Below are 24564 nucleotides of genomic sequence, written 5' to 3' on the forward strand. Positions count from 1 at the left end.
GATGGTGGTATTAAAAATATAATGGAAGGACATGTAAAGATGAATGACAGCCAGATAGTTCTGTGCAATGTTGAATGGTATATCAGAAAGGATTACTTATTGCCATTTTCAACTTTTGACATCTACAAAAACGATTTTGTATAGATTGCTCCTCACATGAAATCTTTATAAAAAACCTTTTGATCAAAAAAAGCTAAATCTGAAACTGTCTATGGTCCCAAAATGGTGATTAAATTCAATGACAACTTTACAAAACATGAAAATATTTGCACTGAATTTGGAGCAGGAAAAATATATATACATATCAATCAGTTTACAGTAATCAGAATGTTCAATGTCATGGAATAATTGTATGTCTATTTTAATGTGTATTAAAAAGTGTTAATACTCTATAATTTGAAAGTAATTTACTGATAAGCATACCTCCACACACATGTTCTTTGGATATTAAATTTCTTTGATCTTGTCGTAGATTACCAAGCAGAAAACCAGAAAGCATAGCAGCATTGCCTCTTATGTCGGACCATAGACTCTTGAAAAATGACACATTGCCCATTACATAGAAATTTACTTTGTCTGGAAAGTCAGCAATCTGAAACAAAACATGGAGTTACAAATTTGTAAATAAAACAACAAAGTTTATGAAATCTGAACTGCTTTTTATCAAGATGTTCAGTGTTATGAAATTCTAACCACTTTAGTCACACCTGAAACAGTTAAGGTGAAATAAATCCTAATTTATTCGTCAGTCATCAGCCTGTATGTTTTTATGGGTACAATAATATTGTACCGTTACAAATGAACAAAATAATAGTAAGGACACTGTGGTCCAGGACTCTGGGTGGACTAATTTAACTTAAGGTTTTATTCTTGTTTCCTTGTACACCTAATCATCTAAAGTGAAATAGGCTATATCACTATTCATGTCCAAATCCATTAACATCCGCACACATGAAGTGTGCTCTGAAAGATATGAACACAACACCAAAATTTGCAATTAAACTTTGCATTCTTCAAAAAAGTTGCCAAATAAATTGTACTGTGTTTATACTTACTAAAACCTTTGAGAGATCATACATAAACTCTCCATAACTTAAGTTAGCATCCTCAAGTAAATGGTTCTGAAACATTTCATTCATATTCTCTGATCCCATTAATGGTCCAAACTGGCGAAGACAAAACTTGCATGCCTGGTAAGAAAAAACGTGAATTAAACAGAGCACAGCAATCTACGACATTGGTAATGTCACAGGTAACATTTTATTTAACCAGATGGAAAATGCAGTCACCTTTTTGACTTCAGAATCTTCATCATTAACATGTAATAATAAACTAACAAAGTTTGTGTGGATCTGTTCTAAGAAGGGAGCCTTTGATGGACCATTACCAAATCTACTTAAATTGCCAAAGAGTGAGAATGCAGCTGCTCGTACAGATGACCTATCCTGTAATGGAAATTAAAATGTCTACATTTTAGTTACATATAAAATACAGATATGTATCAACTAGAGATACAAACAAATGATAAGTACAAGGAAGTAAAACCTATTTCATTACATCATCCCCTTAAGGTTGTCTATACACATGGAATTGCACCATACACACAAGATAATCTGTTCAATACCTTTTCAAAGCATGGTCTAATTCTCAGTGTAATATTAATAAGAATGGCTCTAATATTGTTTTCATCAATTTCTGCCAATATTTTTGATAATCCTGACATGGCTTCTAATGTGATATCATCATCTGGGTCTTCTTTATCGTCCATGCCTGCCATCATAGCTGATAATACAGTGGTACAGAATTTCTGAACCTAAAAAAAATGAAGAAAAGCTGATTCTCAGGCTTAATTTCCGCAAAATATTACAAATTGACAATACATTCAAAATATTCTCTGGAACATTTAATCTCATCGGTAAAATCATGTAGAAGTTGTGAATTAAACAGTTGCTGTAGTTGTTGCTCTGATGTAATTTCATCGAAAGCCAAAAAAATAAATAAATAAATAAATTTGAGATGTTAAATGTTAGACTACACCTGCATGGAAATAAGCGATATAATTACCTGTTCTGATCCAACACTAGCAATATTACCTAATCCCCTAATACAGAACATTCTCACAATCAAGGATGAATCCACCAACCGCCCTAATAAATTATTCATTAACATTTCCACCAATGACATATCACCTGCACACCGTTGATTAATTAGCTAAAAGAAAAAAATTAATGGGATTATAAAATTAATTAGATACTGTATTATGATTGGAAAATCAACAGTCATGATGCACAACAAAAATGTTCCCAAAATGACATCATTTTACACACAATATGCACCTATCTGGGCATGCATCAAAAATGCACAAACAGTAGTATATGTGTATAGGCTGAAGTTGCCATGGATAACTGAAAAATCAAACAACCTTTGCCTTTCTCCTAGAAGGAATTGCTTCCGGCAAGAGTTCACAACAAAAACAACAGTATTCAAGAGTACTGTATATGTTAACATACTGAATAACTTATGTGCAGTGCTACAACTAAAACGACATCACCAAGTCATGTTACACCACAACTGGAGATACTCAATCACAATCACAAGAAAATATCTTAATCAAAATAAACTGTCCAACTCACCTCTGCAAAAAATGATACACCAATTATTCTCTGTGGATCATGCAGACTTGATAGAGAGGATGTCAAGCATGATATTATCTTAGCAACTTGTTGTGGATAGTATTCTGTAATCTCTCTATTAAAACAAGAAAATGTGGACAAATAAACAGAATTGGCCATAGCATATAAACAATACTGATATGTAAGCTTTCCCTGTATAAGAAAACTCAGATTTGTGAATGAGACATCAATATATTAGCTAATGTAAAACAGGTCAAACACACAGATTAGATGATTGGTGAATAGGTTTCAAGGTTGTATTGTATCAAAGGGCAGTCCTTAAAAGTGACATTTTTGAAATACCAAGTACAGCCAAGACTTTGAAGATAACTTCAAAAATACATGTGCCACACTTGCCAACATTTAACTGCACCATGATTATACATTGTTTGCTTGATAATATAAAGTATGGGGAAGATTGAAGAAAAATTACTCTAGCTATCCTGGACACAAGAAATTGTTAACGACGACACCAGACAGACAAGCTATTGCCTATACTTTTCATTTCATTAGAGGTAAAGCAAAAACAAATAACATGCACCTGCACCCAATATATTATAATAAATATATAATATATATTATATGGTAAACAACCCAAGCCATATTTTCTCTACATTCGTTGTGTTATCCTTCTGTTTTTTTTGTTTTTTTTTTCTGAAGGCATGTATGTACACTGTATGCCAGGAGTCAAATTTGATGCAATATTTTTTTTGTCATTTCCAGCATATTGACATGTTTGCCAACAAATATCAATTTTATTCAAATTTTGAACATCGGTCACAGGCACACAAACAGGTGGATGAACATGCACAGGTACTAACAATTGCTGGTACACAAAATTTCATGTTACCTTGCCATACAAGTGACACCTTCCTGGTATTTATTTTGATCTTCCAGTGTAACCCATACATTGTCTTTGTCAAGAACAGCCAGTAAATCATCAGATTTAATACGGATAAATAACTGCCTCAATGATTCACCAGACAATCTGAAAACACAATGTACTGTTAAGACTTATCTCCTATAATGTGAAAACTCAGACTGCAGAAACTGTATTTCACACTAAGAGACGGTGATTAATTTTAAATACCTTGCAGGGTTGATATTGACATGAATTCGTATTGAAGGCTTCTTTTCTTTTTTACTAGTCTTTTCTTTCCTTGATTCCATTCGTGGTGCTTTTGTTCCAGCCATACAACCGCAGTACACCAATAACGATGAGAAAAGTCTGTGGAAATTACTGATAACCACTTCTTCTGTTTCTTCTACTTTAAATATTTCACACAATGCACATACAGCCTGTCAAAGTCAATATTTCAAATAGTATAATTTTACTTAAAAACACATCATTGTTAAAATTCAAAAAATATACCTATTTGTACAAATATCCAAACCAATCTAAAAGTTTGAATGGCAGATTTGTTTTTACCTATGACGTTGAAGATGCAAAACACTTACTGTCAATGGTAGAGGAGTTGCATATCTAGAAAGGACTTTCTGGGTTTTTTGATCAATCTTTTCTTCAAATGGCATACTTTGAGCTAAAATATCTAGAATTTGGTCAAATACGTTTCCTGCCAACTGTGCATCTTTAGCAATTATCTTCCAGCAATCTACAATATGGCTGCAAAAAATACAAAAATATCAGATCTTGAATACCGGTAAAATAGCATCTGAATGTCACTTGTCCTAAATGTCAACCACATGGCTTCACACTACTGTTTTAGTAAATAGGACAATGTTATTAGGAACTCTGTATATTATGTCTGCTAAAATCATACTTGCAGCACAAGTTATATATTCATGTACAATAGAATACACAATGTATTATGAAGGCAAAGGTTGGCATAAATCTGGTGTAGTTTAAATCTTTGATGAGATTTGTCTAGCTGTACATGTATGTATGATGTACTTACTCATCAAAAGGCAGCTGGTAACTGAGTAATGCATTAAGTACTGCAGGTAAATTATGAGAAGACAGCGTTCTAATAGATCGTAATGTACCAGTTCTGGTCTGTGGGTACTGTATATTGGTTAATTTATCATGTAGTTCATCAATGATATCAGCAATCTGAAACACATACAGATGCAATTATTGTGTTAATTAATATTAGTATAGAATGTATATGTTGGAAGAATAGAGTGATAGTCTAAGGACCGAGTAGGCATTATGGTCATGAATCAGAATACAAATGGAACTCTGTAAAATGCTACAATTGATTTTCTTATATGAACATCCAATTACTATTTGTGATGATATGAATATGCTAATTCTCCCAAGTTAGAGAGCACGTTCACACAGTCCAATGTTTTAATAATCTTGTTTTCAATGTTGTTTTAGGTGACTAAAGTACATATTCACATAAACCTATTCAGAAGTTCTTTTGCACAACACTTGTGATTGTTCGTTTGAAATTATTGCAATATATTAGATGGCTCCACAACTACCTTCACACAAACAGTAAAATAGCAACTTCTTTTATTTGTGCTCTGCAAATGTATTTCTTAATCTAGGTTTATTATTAATTTATGGCTCAAAATTGGCATCCATAATAACTTTAATGTTAATAACGTTAATTTTCCACACCAACAAGTTAGCATTATTTTGCTTTTCTATACATTTTTCGATCTGTTTGTTAATTTTAGACCATATACAAAAGTAGTTTGTGTTTGACTGTTGAGAAGATGTCAACTAAACTTCATCAAACAAATTGTTCACAAAAATAATTGGCAGTGTACAAGAAGCATTTGAAATATCACTTTTTACCAAAAATTACAAAAATATTTGCCAAAAATAGAGGATAAATGATATCATCACGAAATTAACAAATCTGATAGAGGTCCACCCAAGGTACATATACATGTATATATATAACATCAAAGCAATCAGGCTAATATTTCTCAAGAAGAAGTTGAAAATAGCATTTTTTACCAATAATGACAAAAATAGAAGATTGAAGATAATTGTCATCTAAGATAACAGCAGAGCTAAAAACCAAGGCATGTTTAGTTAAAGAGTTTCCAGTTTGTATTTTGTGTTAAAAACACTTACATCAGAATGAAGTTCATGTCCTCTAGATTTAAATACACTATTCAGTACAACACAGGCACCACTGGAGCTATGCGATTGGAAATCTAACAAACCATCAAACAACAGGAATAGAAAATTTCTCAGTTGATCAGAAGGAATCTTCTTGGATAACACCTGGGGGAAATAATACATATGAACAAAACTGTAACCTGCTATACTATACAATTGAAACAAAGTTATATACTTCAGTTTGAAACTTGTCGCCATCATGGAAATACAAATATATCATTAAATACAGTCATCATTCCTATTTTGATACAATAAAGTAAAAGATATCATGATAGATACCAAATTATGCCACACAGTAATCTATAGAGATACCAACAGATGACTGTTACAACAGTTTGAACGATAAGGAAAACTTACTTTAGAAAGGTCACTAACAACACTAAATAAAATATTTGGATCTCCTTTCATAACCCTATCTTTAAGTACTGGCAGTGCATCTACCATTTGGTCCTTGTGTTCTGGTGAGAAACCTACAAAATAATACAATATACTGAGGCAGTCTGATATGAAAAAAGCAGCAAAGGTATAAAACGTATTGGGCATTTCTCGGAAACATTGGCCCATCCAGTTCATTTTCTAAAACAATGTGTACTGAGAAAGACTAGGTGTGTTTATTATGAATTTCAAAGCAATGTTGCAGGTGGTTTCAGAGAAAATATGCAAACAAATTTTTAAAAAATGCACTAAAAATAGATGCTTCCAGGTGTGGTATGAATAGCAAGACATCCAAGTCGACAGTTTGGAGAAGTCGTTTGAATGAACAAGCAGCCTGACGGCTGAGATAGCTCTGCTGTTAGCAATGCACATTTCAATTAAAGAACAAAATATATCCTTAGAAAATGAACTATATGTATAGTATCAAAGCAATTGGACATGCCGTTTTCAATAAGAATTCAAAAATATCACTTTTACCAAAAACTACAAAAATATTCATCAAAATTAGAGAATTGAAGATATCATCACAAAATGAACAAATCTACGAGAGGTCCACATGTAATACCAATATATGTAATATAAAAGCAATCAGACTTGCGTTTTTAACAAGAAGTCAAAAATATCACTTTTCACCAAAAATGTCAAAGATATCATCATGAAATGAACAAATATAAGAGAGGTCTACCCAAGGTAAATATATCGTACACCAAGTATTAAAGCATTCAGGCTTGTAGTTTTCAAGAAGTCGAAAAAGTAAAACATTGACACGGGCGACGGACGCTGATGGACAATCACTCATATGCTAAGCTCTGCTCGACAAAGTCGACAGCGGAGCTAAAAACGGCAGACAGATGATGATAAGTGTGGTCAACCATGAGCTCTGCTCGATCATCAAAAAAGTACAAGCATGTGTGGCCTTTACAGGTCAGGAAGTGACTGTGTTGATGTTCAGTTGAGGTGAACTATTCATATAATGCCATAACACATTTCATACATGAAAATTTATGATATTTATAAGTTTACTAGTCACATGTGCACATTTCATTTCATTTGTTGACCATCTTGAGTCAGAATAGTCAAACCAATAAAACCGCAAACGTCAAAACTCCAGAAACTTCTATACCTTCATATCTGAGTGCGGTTTTTAAGACCAACTGCACACAATCTATAGCATTCTGTCTTATTGATAATACTGGGTCTGTACATCGGGGGACCAATCTTGCTAATAATGTACTCATATTAGAAAATGTTGACATAGACTGAAACGAAGCAAAACAATTTTTATTCAACTTAATGAGGTGAAGTACTTAAAATGCCAGTTACACAAAATGCATGCTGGCAATTTAAAGCTACATTGCAATACCTGTCTGCTGGAAACAGTTTGAATTTTTGTTTTGTCTACTGCGCTGTCATATTGATATATTTAAATATTCTCCACTTGTGAGATGCATGAACAGTTTCAATAATTTATTGCGAAATGGTTCAGAACTTGATATTTTAGGTAATTTGAGCCGTTTTAAATCTAAGGTACATCAGTTAATTCTTGAAAGTTAAATTCAGATATTTTAAATGTATATGTAATTTATTTGTATGTTATTTATTGTATTTTGATGTATGTGTGAGTGAGGAGCCTGTAAATGGGACTTGTGCCTGTAGGACTTTTCAAATAAATAAATCAAGAAAAATGAGCATTTACATTATCACTAGGAATCAATTTATAAACTCATCCAAATTATCAATTCACAAACATGAATAACACATAATAGTACACACTATATTTTTTAAATTGAATACAAACAGTTTTGAATTCCTATCTGGTAATACACTGATGTAAAATAAGACATCTTACCACACCATATGGCTGCATATTCTCAAAGTAAGCTTGTAATAAAACCAATGTTGTATTCATCGATCTCTCTCTTTCATGATTGTTAATAGAATACAACCATGGCTCCAGGTGCTATATGAACAATAACATTGTGAATATGCATTAGATTGGACTATGAAGTAAAATTTTCATTTAACGTTTGCTGAACTTAACTAACTCATATACCATAAACACTCATTTTTCAAACATTTTGATCTTTCCTGGCTAGTCAATTCAGTGAGTTTGCTGAACCCTCATTAACATTATGTAAATGACAATGATTGGTTTGACGTATCAGATTGAAGAACACAGTTTCTGATCAACTTATGTATGGGAAAAACATTGATGATATCATATCACATCAAGTGTTTGCATGTGCGACTAAAAAAATGACTAAACCAACAAAATGATTTGTTGTTTGTTATAAAAATTATGAATGAGTATTAGTCAACATTTGCAGCGCAACAAAACAAGTTATTCATTCTCTGGTAAAACAAAGCATGGCCAGATTAACTTATTGTGATTAACTATGTATTTCTTTTACCAACAAAAATGAAACAATTACATTAATACCAACATTTGTATTACTTTGACTTTAAACAGCCTATTTCAGAACCAAATTACCACTAAAGCTTTTCACTCTAGTCTGATGCCTAAATAAGAATGTCTTATTTATGGTATATAGAATGCATCAAATTAAAATCTCCATTTAATATTAATTTGAGTAGCTCAACTTCAAATATCTTGTTCATTAATACCTTGAAAATATCATGAATGCCAGCTGGTGTACAGTTCTTCACTAGAATCTCTGTTAAAAGAGCATGTAAACTTTCAAATGTCAAACTGACTAGTTCTTCTTGTTCTTTTGCTTCTTCATATGTTTCTTCTTTGCCCTTGGCTGTCATTATTTGTTCTGGTAAAGCATACACACAATCTGTACTGATTTTCACCAGTTCAAAAGTTTCGGCTTCTGTCAACCGTGGATCTAATTTACTAAGTAGATGAAGTCAAGAAAATTCACAAAATAACAGTATTGGGAAACAATTCAAAGTTTAACACAGTGATTCCAAATTAATATTACTGGTAAGTCTCTCTCTCTCTCTACTCTGTTTTGGAAGCTCAAGTCAATTCAGAGAAGCTCACAATTGTGTTGTTGATTTAGAACAAATCAAAAACGGCGCCGATATGATAGTAGCCAAAATGGTAAAAAATATCCAGAAACTATATTTTAAAAATAAATCAAAGAAAGCTTAGAAAGAACTCCCGTGTGCTGAGAGTATTGAAGACACATTAATTCAAAATTACTTGTACATGAGATATTGATAGAAAAGCTGAAAACTAATTATGTAAATCAGGTAACTAATATGAACAGAACAGAACAGAACAAAAAAATTATGAATTATTATGCTAATTAGAGAATTAATATGAACAAATTTTAACCCAAAATTAATCAGGCCTGTATATTGTCCTAGAGCATTTTTGTACCAAATTTTATTCAAATGTGATGATCAGTAATTGAGATATCAGTGTTAATTAATTATGTTAATTAGGTGTTTAATAAGTATAAATATTTACCAAAAACTAATTGGGTTTCTGCATAGTTCTCTTTAAAAGTTTCATTAAAATCCAATTTGTGGTTCTTTATATATCAGTGGAACATTATGCAAATTAGGTAATTAATATCCAATTAAAACTAATCAGGTCTCTGCATAATCCTAGAAGATCTATGTAGCAAGTCTCATTGAAATATGATGATTATTACTTGATATATCAAAAGCTGAAAATTAAATAATTAAGCAAATTAGGTAATTAATATGTACTGATATTACCCTAAAAACTATCAGGTCTGTGCAGTGTACTATGATATCTATGTACCAAGTGTTATTGAAATGTGATGATTACTACTTGAAATATCAAAAGCTGAAAATTAATTAATTATGCAAATTAGGTAATTAATATATACTGATATTACCCTAAAACCTATCAGGTCTGTGCAGTGTCCTATGACATCTATGTACCAAATGTCATTGAAATGTGATGATTACTACTTGAAATATCAAAAGCTGAAAATTACTGTAAAGGGGGTAATTATTCACTGGGTTTTAATTTAGCTTATTTCGCTGACTGGAAAAATGCGCTAAATTAAAACACAGTGAATATGTAAAATTTAGCATAGAACACATTATCTAAATGATAAAACCGTGAATTTAAAACCCACTGAATATGCCTGAAATGGTAAATCAGTGAAATTTAAACCCAGTGAAAATTAGTCATTTTACAGTAATTAATTATGCAAATTAGGTAATTAATATGTACTCATATTACCCTAAAAACTATCAGGTTTGTGCAGTGTCATATGACATCTATGTACCAAGTTTCATTGAAATGTCATGATCAGTACTTATATCAAATGCTGAAAATTAATTAATTATGCAAATTAGGTAATTAATATGAACTGATATTACCATAAAAACTATCAGGTCTGTGCAGTGTCATATGACATCTATGTACCAAGTTGTATTAAAATGTGATGATTAGTACTTGAGACATCAGTGGAAAAGCCGAAAATTGATTAATCAATATGCAAATTAGGTAATTAATATTGCACAGATTTTTACCCAAAACTAATAAATCTGTGCATCAGTTTGGAGCATCTATGTGCCAAGTTTCATCAAAATCCAATGAGTGGTTCTTTAGATATCAGTGACACGCGCACGCACGCGCACGCGCACCCACACACACCCACACCCACACCCACACCCCCACACCCACCCACCCACCCACACACCCACACACACCCACACCCACACACACCCACCCACCCACACCCACACACCCACACCCACACACCCACACCCACACACCCACACCCACCCACACCCCCACCCCACACACACACACACACACACACACACACACACACACACACACAGAGAGACACACACAGAGAGACACACACACAGACACACAGACACACACACAGACAGACACACAAACTGCAAAGACTCCCTTTTTGTGCTTTGCACACGGGAGTCAAAAGATGGAAATGCTGAAATATCTTCCCGACCCAAGAGATGTAGAAGTCATCAGGAGGAGAAGACATTTTGAGAACAGAACTTTTCATCAAAGATATTTTCGAATTCATGGATGTCCTAAAATTTGTAGTCGGAAAATGTTAGTAATGGTCACTTGGGGGTTCTGGCACCCCTAGACTACTGGTTTTATTCAATAACTAAATATCAAATGCTGGTAAGGTTAGTATAGTTGAGCAAGTCAGTCTATACTAATATTTTTGTGAAAAACAAGCAAAAAAAAATTCAATTAAAAATAAAGTGTTTGTGTTCTACATTATTCACCATATAAACGATAAGGATACACCAATCTTGCACACGCTGTCATTGCCAATGATCTAGTTTCTGTTGTCAGTTCTTTAGTACTTTCTGTTTTCATATATGCTAACATATGATGCAATAAATCAGATCTCTTAGAAAAATTGTATGGATGACCTAAATGGTCTGAATGTAATGCCTTGGCTATCAAACCAACACTTCGAATTAAGTTCTGTTTTACAGAGGTATCCTGCGAAAACAATGAAGTTAACTTTAGTACACATGAGACATTGCGTATTGTGATGATTAACTTTAGTACACATGAGACATTGTGTATTGTGATGATATGGGGTATCTACAATTGGTAGTATAAGGGTAACGGTACTGTACTGGGTGTCTACAGTAAGTAGTCTATGGGTGACGGTACTGTACTGGGTGTCTACAGTAAGTAGTCTATGGGTGACGGTACTGTACTGGGTGTCTACAGTAAGTAGTCTATGGGTGACGGTACTGTACTGGGTGTCTACAGTAAGTAGTCTATGGGTGACGGTACTGTACTGGGTGTCTACAGTAAGTAGTCTATGGGTGACGGTACTGTACTGGGTGTCTACAGTAAGTAGTCTATGGGTGACGGTACTGTACTGGGTGTCTACAGTAAGTAGTCTATGGGTGACGGTACTGTACTGGGTGTCTACAGTACCGGTAAGTAGTCTATGGGTGACGGGACGGTACTGTACTGGGTGTCTACAGTACCAGTAAGTAGTCTATGGGTGACGGGACGGTACTGTACTGGGTGTCTACAGTAAGTAGTCTATGGGTGACGGTACTGTACTGGGTGTCTACAGTAAGTAGTCTATGGGTGACGGTACTGTACTGGGTGTCTACAGTAAGTAGTCTATGGGTGACGGTACTGTACTGGGTGTCTACAGTACCGGTAAGTAGTCTATGGGTGACGGGACGGTACTGTACTGGGTGTCTACAGTAAGTAGTCTGTTGTTATTAATTCTATCATCAGTATTCTTAGCATATCTCATTCTAATGCTATGTTAAATGCATCTAAAACCTAAAATGTTTGACAACTAAAACCACAGCACAATACAATACTGATATGGGTTTTTTCAGTGATAATTTTCACATTTGTATAGGACAGTTACAACATAAAAAGTTATAATATGACATTTAATAAAAAATTATCTATGAATAATTGGAAATGTGACTAATATATAATATATACAGTTAACTGGTCCAATAAATAAAATTACAACAAAAAGTTAAAACTTAACCAAGTAATTCACTTGATCCAAAATATAAAAATGTGATTAATCATAGTCGCATGATGATTAAGGTATATAAATTGAAAGCAATAAAGCATAAGTGGTTAATAAACATACCACCCAGAAAAAATGTTTGAAATCTCTTGTTTTGCATTACACGCTTCAGTTTGATCAGATCTAATTTGTATCAAGCGATCAAGAATTGTGTTTTGATTAAGTCGAACTCTCTAAAAATAATTTGTGGCATATTCTGAGTTGTCAGTACCATGCCATAACCAGGTTAGTGCGTATAACTAAAACAAAATGTTCATTGGCCAATTGCAGACAGCCACGGTATCATTTCAGCTTCTCACATCTATATGGTGAAATACATATACTGTAACTTACTTGATACTATAATCCAAGAATTATTACAAAACAGAAGTAGGAATTAATAAATATATTATTAGAAATGGACAAGATGACAAACAAAGTAAATTAATGATATAGTGTGTGATTGTATATATAGACTTTGTTTATTACACCAGTCTTTACCGTTAAAATCCTATTATAAACCGCGGTTTATATTACAATGTATCAAATAAAAAATTGGGATCAACAGCTCAAGTTTGGGGTGCGGTTTCTATTGCGTACATATTGCAATCACTAAATGGGCGTGGTAATTTTTTCCCACATGACTTGCACAAAACAAACAATACATCGTATAATCTTTTGAATATAAGCGTAACTCCAATTTAGATGTCCGGGAAGAGTGATAAGCCTCACGTCACGTCACAAAAAAACTGTTCACATGAAAAAAAAAATACTCAGTATAATTAGTGTAATATGCATTTATTTTTTTAATTTTCTTTGTAACACAAAGTATATTCTGACTGGAGTTTTAAATAAAAACAAGCACTAAAAAAGTATGGTACCTTACTTGTTTTCGAAGTGTTGAAATTGTTGATTATTACTCAGTAGTGATTATAATAACACACCAAAAATAAATTCGTTGAATTGTTTTCAAATGCAAGTAAAATTCAACTTAGTTTCACCGTAAGCGAATTATTTGGGTCACATGTAAACGATCGATGCGATACGACATCCGCCATGTAGTTTGAATGCACACGTTACTTGACCAGATAGGTCAAGTCACTAATTAACCAATCAAAATGCTGGATGGTGCCCACATGTTCAAATTACCTTGGTTCATTTAAATATTTTAATGACAGGTCACAGACTTCATGGTGAACGAAACCCGGAAAAGATTTACTGATAATGTAGTGCGATTTTTTGGCTTTGATTTTCATGGGAAAACGACATGACTTTTTTTTAAATCAAGAAATTAGTTGTTTTCGAAAAATAAACTCAGCATTGAAAAAGCATTTAACAGTTTTTCGGTGATAACAGCTCATTGTCGAAAACTTGCAACACACGGACATATTCATAAGGAGTATTGACAAAAGTTGTCACAAGAACAAAAGCAGTTTCACTGCGTGTTTGACAACCTAACACTACTGAACAATAAAGAGGTGTGAATATTTTTAGGCAAGTTGTCGAAACAAATGAATAGGATTAGGAACCAGCTGGTTGAAACAAAGTCAGTCACGGTCTTGTTGAATTGGGGGTACGGTTAGTAATAGGTACTTTTCATGTTTTCAATTTTTGTTGAGAACTCTTTAACACTGAAGCTGAAATCGGGGGTGCGGTTACTATTACGTATGCGGTTTATAATAGGATTTTAACGGTACATGTAACAAATGTATTTTCTAATGTTTGATGATCCTAAGTCTTGACTTAACAGGGTGCTTAGAAAATACTAGTTTAACTTTGTGATGCAGTTTTCTGTACAACTGTATTATCAAAATGTATAATTACCTTGATATTGGCAAAGTGTGGATTCATACTTCTTAATATAGTACCTTCTATCCTTGATGTTATAAGGTCTGGTGGTGCATACATGGTAACATATCCATAGCATAACATAACAGTGCTTTTAATCTGCTCAACATCAACTTCAGATTTGTCCTTCAGTTTGAAGCAAAATAGTCGATAAATCAGTTATAGCTTTATTATCTGTTTAACTTATTTGAAGTCTTGAACATATTTTAATAGTAAAATAAACCATGATTTGTTATCATCACTTAAGACATTCATGATTTATGTTGTGTTAGAATTAGACTGAATTATTTTGTATCTAGAATACCTAGAATCCTGACATGCTAGGCTGTTCTGAATCCTGCTTCAGAACACTCAACATCATTATCATTTCCCAGCAATTATACTGAATTTCTCCAGAGAGGTCTTATATCTGCAACCTAATACCTTATAGTTGAAATGTGTATCTTAAAGTACCAATAATAGGCATACCTTTATAAATCCTAGGCTGAATAACCCGGATCCTTTTTTCAACATTTTTTCTTTTGTCACAGTTTCTAATTTCTTGATGGCAGCATCCAGATGAGATGAGGCACAGAATCCTAAACCAACTGCACATCCCTAATACAAGACAGTATATCAGAACATTCAGGCATACCCACAGATTATGATTGCACAAGCAAAATTTTCAAATATAAATTTTGTTATAAATCATTTTTTTAAGTCTTTTCCACAATTATAATATCTACCACCACACTGCGAGTGCTGCGATTTCCCATTTTCACTTTGTTTTTATATCATCACAATATGTTTTCATGTCAAAACTTTTCTAAAAATGTGCTCTACTCCTCACAGCAGATAGAAATGTTCTATTCCTAGTTTCTAGATACAATTATAGAAATTAACATGTAATAATATGAACTTAAATCAGTAAATTTGCAAAACAGACTAATAAAACAGATCCTGAAAATTTTTCAATTCAAACAGGTATATGGTAACTCACTGTAATAATCAACCAGTAGCAGAGGACGAACATTTCCCAACAAAGAGAATTTATCAAGGCTTACCTCTCTTTCAAACTGACTTGTATGCTTGACTGATGAAAACATCTCATTGAGAAGTTTGTCTACAAGATCTCTTTTACTGGTCTTCCTCATAACCACTCCCATACACTTGTACATAAAATTCTAATAAACAAAATATGCATAATATATGTTATTTATTTACCAAGATTGAAGGCCTTCCTTGCTCTGAAATTGAATTGGGATAATAATAATATTGCTGCTCCATTTAAAGACACAAATGTAAAATATATTCAGACTATGCCTTTAATATGATGCAAAAAAAATAGAGCAAGAAATTTTCATAAACTGAAAAATATTATAATAATAATATTTATATCACAAAGAGTAAAATGCATTATTTAGTCACTGTGTTTAACAAGGAGTTAATGTTATACATGTACATGTAGTTTTAAAGCCAGCCATGTACATGTACCCAATAATTACCTTTTCATCAGAGCGGTTTTGATAAAGTGGGACTTGTTCAATGAAAGCTTCACCAATTTCACATATGAATTCTTCATCATCAACTTCATCAAGTGTTTTTGATAACAACTGCAAACATATGTAAAGCAAGTATGTACCAGTAGTTGAGTTCACGTTACACGAAGTACGAGCTAAGATTTAAACTGATTTAGGGTTATCTAGCATATTTGCATTTCGGCTAGACCCAATTGCGTCCACGCACAGGGAGGACCAGTCGTTAACACGGGCTAAGGGGCGCCATTAGTCAGCGAACCAATTTTATTTTGTCTACAATTGGAGCTGCTGTATGCTCTACTACAGCGACCCGATCAGTGTGGAAGCGAGCGCGGAGTAATGACTGGTGGAATAGAGTCGTTATACGAACATGGGACAATGCAACATTCCTCGAAAACTTCAGTTCTGTTAAGTCTTGGAATGAGAAAGTTGGACGTATTTGATCACGTGCATAATTTTCACACCCAAAGGTTGATGCAGAGGGCGCTTAGCCCTAAGCATTCGCGCACACTTCGTTAGCCCGTGCTAAGGTCTAGACCGCGTCTTAAATTCGGATCAGATTTAACCCATACTTAGCATTCCTTAGCCCGTGCTAAGCGTTCACACACGTTTTCTTAACACGGGCTAAGGAATTTGACCCCTTAGCCCGTGCTAAGGAGCTGTGCGTGAACGCAACTAGTAAATAACAGTTCTTTGTATGTGATACATGCTTAGTTGCGATCAAAGTCCTCACTAATCACTATTATTTACATCATTTCAAGACAATTATTTTGACATGTTGCTCATATCAATATGCATGATTGTGAAAAACACAAACACTCAATTTGGCAATATAACAATTTACTTTCAAATTGATAATACTCGCAGATGCAGCTGGCTTCAATAAAGAAGAAATACCTTTTTTTTTACTTAAACGTTGTGAAAGCAGCAGTGTCAGATGACATTATTTGATAGAAAGTCATAATGACATCTATCATTCAGAAGTACACTTAAAATTTTGAATATTCAAAGACATCTACACATGTATGTCACATACTGGTGAAATTTTATATGAAAAGGAATGTGTTAAGCAATATTACCTTGAGTAGCAAGTCTTCCCAAGACTTTTGTGACCATTTTTCATCTTCATGAAGGTTGTCTTAAAATGATTAAAAAAAATGAAGCTGAAGCAAGATTTGTTATAAGAAAAAATATACCATTTTCTTGAGTGGTTGAAATAATAAGGCAAGATTTAGTCTCTAATCTCATTGCAGAATTGAAGATATCAATGAATGTGATTCCAAACAGAGCTACAAAGATTGAAATATGGAAATAGAAGCGATTTCTCATCAACTTTGTAGTATCTCGTAAATAATGTATTTTGAACACTTTTAACTAAGAACATGTACATGCACTATCAAAAATTTAAAAAAAAATAATGGTATGCAAGTTACTAACTATATTCATGTACAGTGATATATGATAGTATTTCATATGAATTACATACATACATAACATATTTCTAACCAATGGAATCACAGAAAGCAGAGTACATTTGGAAAGGTTCAATTATGTATAAAATAAGTGTATTAATGAGCTAGGTAATGCTTTATGTATCAACAAATCAGTTCTTTTCCATACTAACTCATTGTATAGTATATTTCAAGAAATGTTTTTGTATTTTTATGATAATCTCACAATAAGATTGCTTCAAATTGTGATCCCACCCCATCACATTAACTTAATCCTTTACTATGAATAGAATAGAATAATGCTTTATTACATCCTTAAAGAATTTTGTATACATGCTAACATTCATATATTTTTTTTAATACATGCCAACATTCATAGATTTTTTGTATACATGCCAACATTCATAGATTTTTTGTATACATGCCAACATTCATATATTTTTTTTGTATACATGCCAACATTCATAGATTTTTTGTATACATGCCAACATTCATATATTTTTTGTATACATGCCAACATTCATATATTTTTTTGAATACATGTCAACATTCATATATTTTTTTGAATACATGCCAACATTCATAGATTTTTTGTATACATGCCAACATTTATATATTTTTTTGTATACATGCCAACATTCATATATTTTTTGTATACATGCCAACATTCATATATTTTTTGTATACATGTCAACATTCATATATTTATGTATACATGTCAACATTCATATATTTTTTTGTATACATACCAACATTCATATATTTTTTGTATACATGTCAACATTCATATATTTATGTATACATGTCAACATTCATATATTTTTTTGTATACATGCCAACATTCATATATTTTTTTGTATACATGCCAACATTCATATATTTTTTGTATACATGTCAACATTCATATATTTTTGTATACATGCCAACATTCATATATTTTTTTGAATACATGCCAACATTCATATTTTTGTATACATGTCAACATTCATATATTTTTTTGTATACATGCCAACATTCATATATTTATTGTATACATGTCAACATTCATATATTTTTGTATACATGTCAACATTCATATATTTTTTTGTATACATGCCAACATTCATATATTTTTTGTATACATGCCAACATTCATATATTTTTTTGTATACATGCCAACATTCATATATTTTTTGTATACATGTCAACATTCATATATTTTTTTGTATACATGCCAACATTCATATATTTTTTGGAATACATGCCAACATTCATATATTTTTTGTATACATGCCAACATTCATATATTTTTTGTATATATGCTAACATTCATATATTTTTTGTATACATGCCAACAGTCATAGATTTTTTTGTATACATGCCAACATTCATATATTTTTTGTATACATGTCAACATTCATATATTTTTTTGTATACATGCCAACATTCATACATTTTTTTGAATACATGCCAACATTCATAGATTTTTTGTATACATGCCAACATTCATAGATTTTTTGTATACATGCCAACATTCATAGATTTTTTGTATACATGTCAACATTCATATATTTTTTGTATACATGTCAACATTCATATATTTTTTTGTATACATGCCAACATTCATATATTTTTTTGAATACATGCCAACATTCATATATTTTTTGTATACATGTCAACATTCATATATTTTTTTTAATACATGCCAACATTCATATATTTTTTGTATACATGCCAACATTCATAGATTTTTTTGTATACATGCCAACATTCATAGATTTTTTTGTATACATGCCAACATTCATAGATTTGTTTGTATACATGCCAACATTCATAGATTTTTTTACACAGCTTTTACTGAAGGCAATGTAAAATACTTACCTTCTAAATAGAGTATAAGTTTGGGTGTAATGGTGTCCCACAATTCCACAAGATTATCATGTAAATTTGGTGCCAAAGCTTGCATAGCCTTTATCACGTTGATTCCCCTACGACCTTTGAGGGGTCTACCAGCCATTACCTACATAGGTAAATAATTGATTCAATCCACGTTATCTACTATTATATAGTATGATTAATGTGTCAAACAATATACTCAATTGGATAAGATCCATACCAATTCAAGTATAACTACGTTTTAAGAGTCTATGCATAATTATTCGAAATCCTTTACTGTTGCTTTAAACTGTACAAGGCACACATCTTGCCCATGATGGAAAATATGTTTAAAGTAGATACATTTAAGTGATTAGTTTTAGTTTCTTTTTATCAATTTGCTTTTATTTTTACACAGCAAATTCTTCACAAGTTTTCATTACTAATTTCAAGCAGATTCAAATTAAATGGATTCAATATTGTAATACAATAATGGATTCCCCACAGAGCCGCCTTGGATGAGGAGAAGGGTCTATAACCAGATAATGTTCGAGGTGAAGCCAAAGACATAATGTCTAGACCCTTCTCCAAATCTGATACAATGCTGTGGTGGCTTTATTATTTTTGGTATAAATTACCATAATTCTTTATTTAAAACAGCGTCCGGATTACTTTCGGAAATTCCGTCGCGTTTCGGAAAGTTTTAATTTTCAAAACTTTTGAATATTTATTTGTGCTTTTAGGTTAGTGAGAAGGTTATAATAATTCTTCATTTTACTTTAACACTGTTTTTACACCCCTCAGACCCCTTTAAAAAGTCACTTCTGGCCATTATAATGGCCACTATTTTCTTAATGGCCAGAGTATTGACCAGAATATTTTAAGTGGCCAAAATATTTACCAGTGTTTTTAAAATGGTGGTTTTAATGACCCATGTTTTTTATACTGGTCAGAATAATTACAATTGCTTTTTAAATGATGGAGTTGATGAACATTTTTTTTTTATGGGCAGTATAATGGTCATTTTATTTTTCATTACATACATAAAATGACCAGTATTTTTGTTCATGTCTCTAAATATAATGGCCCAGAAAACAGCCTCAATATACGTGTGGGAATTTATTTTTCCCAAGTTTCACTGGCGCTTCCAAGTACACTTAAATGAAATTTCGCGAATATTGCCTCGATCCCCAGTGAAATTTCATAGTAACGCTGATGCCAGTGACTGCTGGTGGACTGCATAACCTGCGGAGTATTTAGATGGTGTTGAATCATAGGACGATTGCAGTACTGCAACTGGCACATCAAGGTATGAATTTATAATTATTTTACCATTTTACAATGACTTCAATACAATATTAGATACTTTTGTTGTTGTTTATGTAGCAGGATAGTCTTTTGGGGCTTTCGTTTTTGTTCAGTCATGGCACACTGTGTAAGTAATGCTTCATTATTATTCATAATTGTCAAACAACAAGCTCAAGTAGGTGTTAATGAGGATTAGCTCCTATGTTTGTTAATACAAGAAAAGTATAAACAAAATTTATTTCCAACTCCTGAAATCTGCAAAAAAACATCAACGTAAATTTGTTTCCATTCATGGCAATGTTTTCAAATTATTTTAATAAAATAATTTAACTGACTGCAAAATGTTTGTTTTTTTTAAATTTTTGAAGACTATGTATATTGTTTTTTTTTTCTCTTCAGACAATACCAGCAATAGTGTACTGTACACTGGGAAATCTAATTTAGTAATCATGTATTAACTATACATGTATATATTATGCCCATAACATCAAATACCATCCAGAATCCCTTTTTCCTGTAAACTAGTATAGATGATATATGTCTACAGTGTGCAACAGTTCATTTTTCTTTGCGCACAAAAGAAAAAAGTAAAACTCATACTCAAAATAACTTTTAATTTAGCATGGATTTAAACTAAATTTCAATTGAATCTAATATTCTTTGCTCATCTTTGATTTGATTTGAATGAGTTGTAGAGATCAATATAAAGGGGAAGTGAATCTTAATGTATGCACCTAAGGTAGAAATAAACAGAAGACACTTATTCGTAGATTCACGTAGAGCTCTTTAGCAAAGGCTAAGAGGTCCAATACCTTAACCTGTGCTAAAAAAATGTGCATGAATACAGGCTAAGAAATACTAGGTACAGAGTAAATCTGGTCAGTCCAAAGCCTTAGCACAGGCAAAACAAAACAAGCATGAACGCTTAGCTCGGTTAAAAAAACCATTGTATTTAATGTTCATTTAGGAGATTTACTACTATATTCATAACTTTTTATTTTGGTGTGCCATTTCCTGCATGACAATCAACGCTAACACATATAGAGAGATTGACTCAAGAAAAAATGTACCGATGATGAGATACTGTGCTACTTCCTGTTATTCTGCAATTTGCACTTTCTGAATTTGCTTTGGTATTGTTTTATAGCTGTAGAACTAACCTTCCTACTTACTCTTACTGAGCACTCATAGTTAAAATTTCTGAAGATTTTGCCTATTCTTAATAAGTTTGGGCTTTCCTTACCCCGTGCTAACCATTGTTTCCTTCTGTGCATGAACTCAAACATATGAGATTAGCTTAAATCTTAGCCCGTACTTTGTGTAGCATGAACACTACTTTTGAAGATACAGGGGGCAAATGGGCGAGACTTAAACAAAATATAATGAAGGTGTAATATGCAGTCAGTAAATGTCCTAGGCATTTCTGGGTCAGCCAAATTGATCATGGGTACTCTTGCTCAACTTGGACAAAAAAATATTTAGTCTATATAATGGTACTTAAATCATAGACCTTAGAGAACAGGGACATGCTACTGTGGCTACCCCTTTCATGTAACCTTAGTTATAATCCCCCTACCCAAATTAACACCTTAGAGAAACTGATAATAAATCTATGTCAACACCACTGTTACATCCTCTCCTGTTTCATAAGCCAAACATGGCTGCCAGGGTGTAGCTACACAAAATGAGACAATTTTGTGGTTGGAATATAATCAGAAAAATTAAATTTGATCAAAACTTGAATAGCCAAGTCCATTCTATTGATGCGAGTGAAACTAAAAATTAACAATTTTTATTCCACTATGAAATCAGGAAAGGGAAACAAAAATGGTAAGTTTTCTCTGCAAGGAAACAAAACTGCCTAAAAGTAAACAATGACCTGTGGAAATTTGTGTCATTATAACAAGTGGATTTTTCATCATATTTAGAACAGATATAGCATAGTGCACTTGTTATACACTGACTAATGGGAATACTAGTAAAAACTGTTTCAGATGTATAAATCTTCTAGGTACATGTATATGTATTAATGAGATTATACAGGAGGTTATAACCCACATTGCACATTGTCCCAGACAGAAGTTGCATGACCCTGTTTTCTAAGGTCATGCTTAAATCATAACCATCTGAATACCATTATTTCACTTTTCAAACTAAACTGTTTTTATATTTTATTAATATCATTTTTTTGATTTTGAAAAAAAAATATAGAAACAATATTACACTTAACATAATTACTCTATTAGCAGCACATGCACTTAGATAAATTACAGGGATCTTCAATGGTCGAAATATGTAATATTTTCATGATTTAGTATCCACAAATGTAATTTTAGAGCAAATATGGTATTGTATTGGATCATAATTATAATACAATTATTTATTTTGTGAAAGTACCTGGGGATCGATGAAGTTGTACATGCATGGTGGCATTCCCATTGTGGAGGGACTCTATAATTTTGTATGTACACAGCTTCCTACTTTGAAAGACAAAATCATGCAGCTGCATTGTTACATAACTTTCTTTTGTCTCTTGTAGGAAGTTAAATCCCCCTATTGTTCTCAGAAATTAGGTTCCCAAGTACAGCAATGTACTGTCCACAGAGGGACTGTGTACTGTCCTAGTCTCTCAAGAGATGAACTGTGTGTATACTAGTATATGGCACAACCCCTAATATATTCGGTTAGGAAACAATTTGATGTTATTCTGTTTTATTTGATATTTATATTTTTTCAATCAGAATGTACCGGGTATCATCTTTTTGGAAGTATATCTGAGTTGCATAGGGGAAAATTTGACATATCACAAGATGTCATTTTATCCACATTGTTATTAGTGAGGACAGAAATATGCCAAAATACACAGACACCACAAATTTTTGTTTCCAAAATTGATTACAAAGTGTCTTAATTAAAAACTGGTCATTGTAAGCTAATAGCAATCTGAATTATTTTTTGCAGATAATGACAATTTAAAAAAAGGAAATACTATATAAATGGAACGTAAGAAGTTGAAGAACCAGAATTTATGGACGTTAAGGGAAAAAAAAAGTTTAACCAGTATTGATGGATGCAATGGTTTAGCATTTGCATGTTTATCAGTTTTACATTTGCACACAGATTTTGAAAGTTCCAAGTGTGTAGAGTTACTGTACATTCCATTTTTTATGTTTTCCCTCAAATAAAAGTGACATCTTTCAACTGGTATTTCATGATTTTCAGCTATCTTATATAGTTCTTCTTGCTGACCCTTTTGTACACACCCACACTCACTCCACAATCTTTCATCTTCTTAATAATAATTAACAGGAAAATATTATTGAAAAAATCCTGTAGAGATCAAAAACATGAACAAATTTGACACGCCTACATCTTTGAGAAAAAATATTTTACACTAGAACAAGTCATTGTCAATGACACGTCCCCGTTCCGTTCATATTTGAGTGACATATACATTCAAAGCAGATCATGACCGAAATGCACCTGCATATGTACAACACATTGTGCTAAATCTGAACAAAATCCATCCATGCATGACTGAGATCCGGTTCTGGAATTGTGAAAATATGTGATTTTGATGCATTTTCGGCCTTAAAATGGCCATCATTCCGCTATTGTTAAGCAGATCATGAAACAAATGCACATATCTATTTGTGACATGATGTACCATGTGTGTGTGAAGTTTGAACTTGATCAATCCAGACATGTCTTGGATACGGATCCAGAACTGAATTCTTTAACAAAATGGCCGCCAGTCGGCCATTTCGAACTTGATCCGAAAAAAAAAAAGATGTGCATCAAGGTCCTATTATGTTTAATGTATGTACCAAATTTGAACAAAATCCATCCATGCATAACTGAGATACGGGTCCGGAA

The 24564-nt window shown here is 32.6% G+C and overlaps 1 protein-coding gene and 1 long non-coding RNA gene across 3 annotated transcripts in view; one reads left to right on the forward strand and one right to left on the reverse strand.

Annotated features, from left to right (window-relative positions):
• LOC100374893 (maestro heat-like repeat-containing protein family member 1) overlaps nucleotides 1-24564 on the reverse strand; it is a 45061-nt gene that overhangs the window by 2331 nt on the left and 18166 nt on the right. For both annotated transcript variants that reach the window (XM_085500308.1, XM_085500307.1), the window contains exons 14-35: nucleotides 19387-19525; nucleotides 17155-17213; nucleotides 16043-16150; nucleotides 15602-15721; nucleotides 15027-15155; nucleotides 14535-14684; nucleotides 11451-11653; nucleotides 8833-9067; nucleotides 8057-8167; nucleotides 7331-7466; nucleotides 6130-6242; nucleotides 5725-5877; nucleotides 4589-4743; nucleotides 4131-4296; nucleotides 3763-3971; nucleotides 3523-3660; nucleotides 2634-2748; nucleotides 2065-2211; nucleotides 1625-1813; nucleotides 1290-1445; nucleotides 1056-1190; nucleotides 424-592 (exon numbers count right to left, since the gene is read on the reverse strand). In XM_085500308.1, coding sequence (XP_085356434.1) covers nucleotides 424-592; nucleotides 1056-1190; nucleotides 1290-1445; nucleotides 1625-1813; nucleotides 2065-2211; nucleotides 2634-2748; nucleotides 3523-3660; nucleotides 3763-3971; nucleotides 4131-4296; nucleotides 4589-4743; nucleotides 5725-5877; nucleotides 6130-6242; nucleotides 7331-7466; nucleotides 8057-8167; nucleotides 8833-9067; nucleotides 11451-11653; nucleotides 14535-14684; nucleotides 15027-15155; nucleotides 15602-15721; nucleotides 16043-16150; nucleotides 17155-17213; nucleotides 19387-19525 — 3235 coding nt within the window. The remainder of the gene's footprint in view (nucleotides 1-423; nucleotides 593-1055; nucleotides 1191-1289; nucleotides 1446-1624; nucleotides 1814-2064; nucleotides 2212-2633; nucleotides 2749-3522; nucleotides 3661-3762; nucleotides 3972-4130; nucleotides 4297-4588; nucleotides 4744-5724; nucleotides 5878-6129; nucleotides 6243-7330; nucleotides 7467-8056; nucleotides 8168-8832; nucleotides 9068-11450; nucleotides 11654-14534; nucleotides 14685-15026; nucleotides 15156-15601; nucleotides 15722-16042; nucleotides 16151-17154; nucleotides 17214-19386; nucleotides 19526-24564) is intronic.
• On the forward strand, nucleotides 23001-24102 carry LOC146742210 (uncharacterized). Its single transcript, XR_014929831.1, has 2 exons — nucleotides 23001-23371; nucleotides 23650-24102. It is a non-coding gene; the product is annotated as an uncharacterized LOC146742210 (long non-coding RNA).

Source organism: Saccoglossus kowalevskii, chromosome 6 (assembly GCF_978046115.1).
Source record: "Saccoglossus kowalevskii chromosome 6, keSacKowa6.1, whole genome shotgun sequence".
NCBI lineage: Eukaryota > Metazoa > Hemichordata > Enteropneusta > Harrimaniidae > Saccoglossus > Saccoglossus kowalevskii.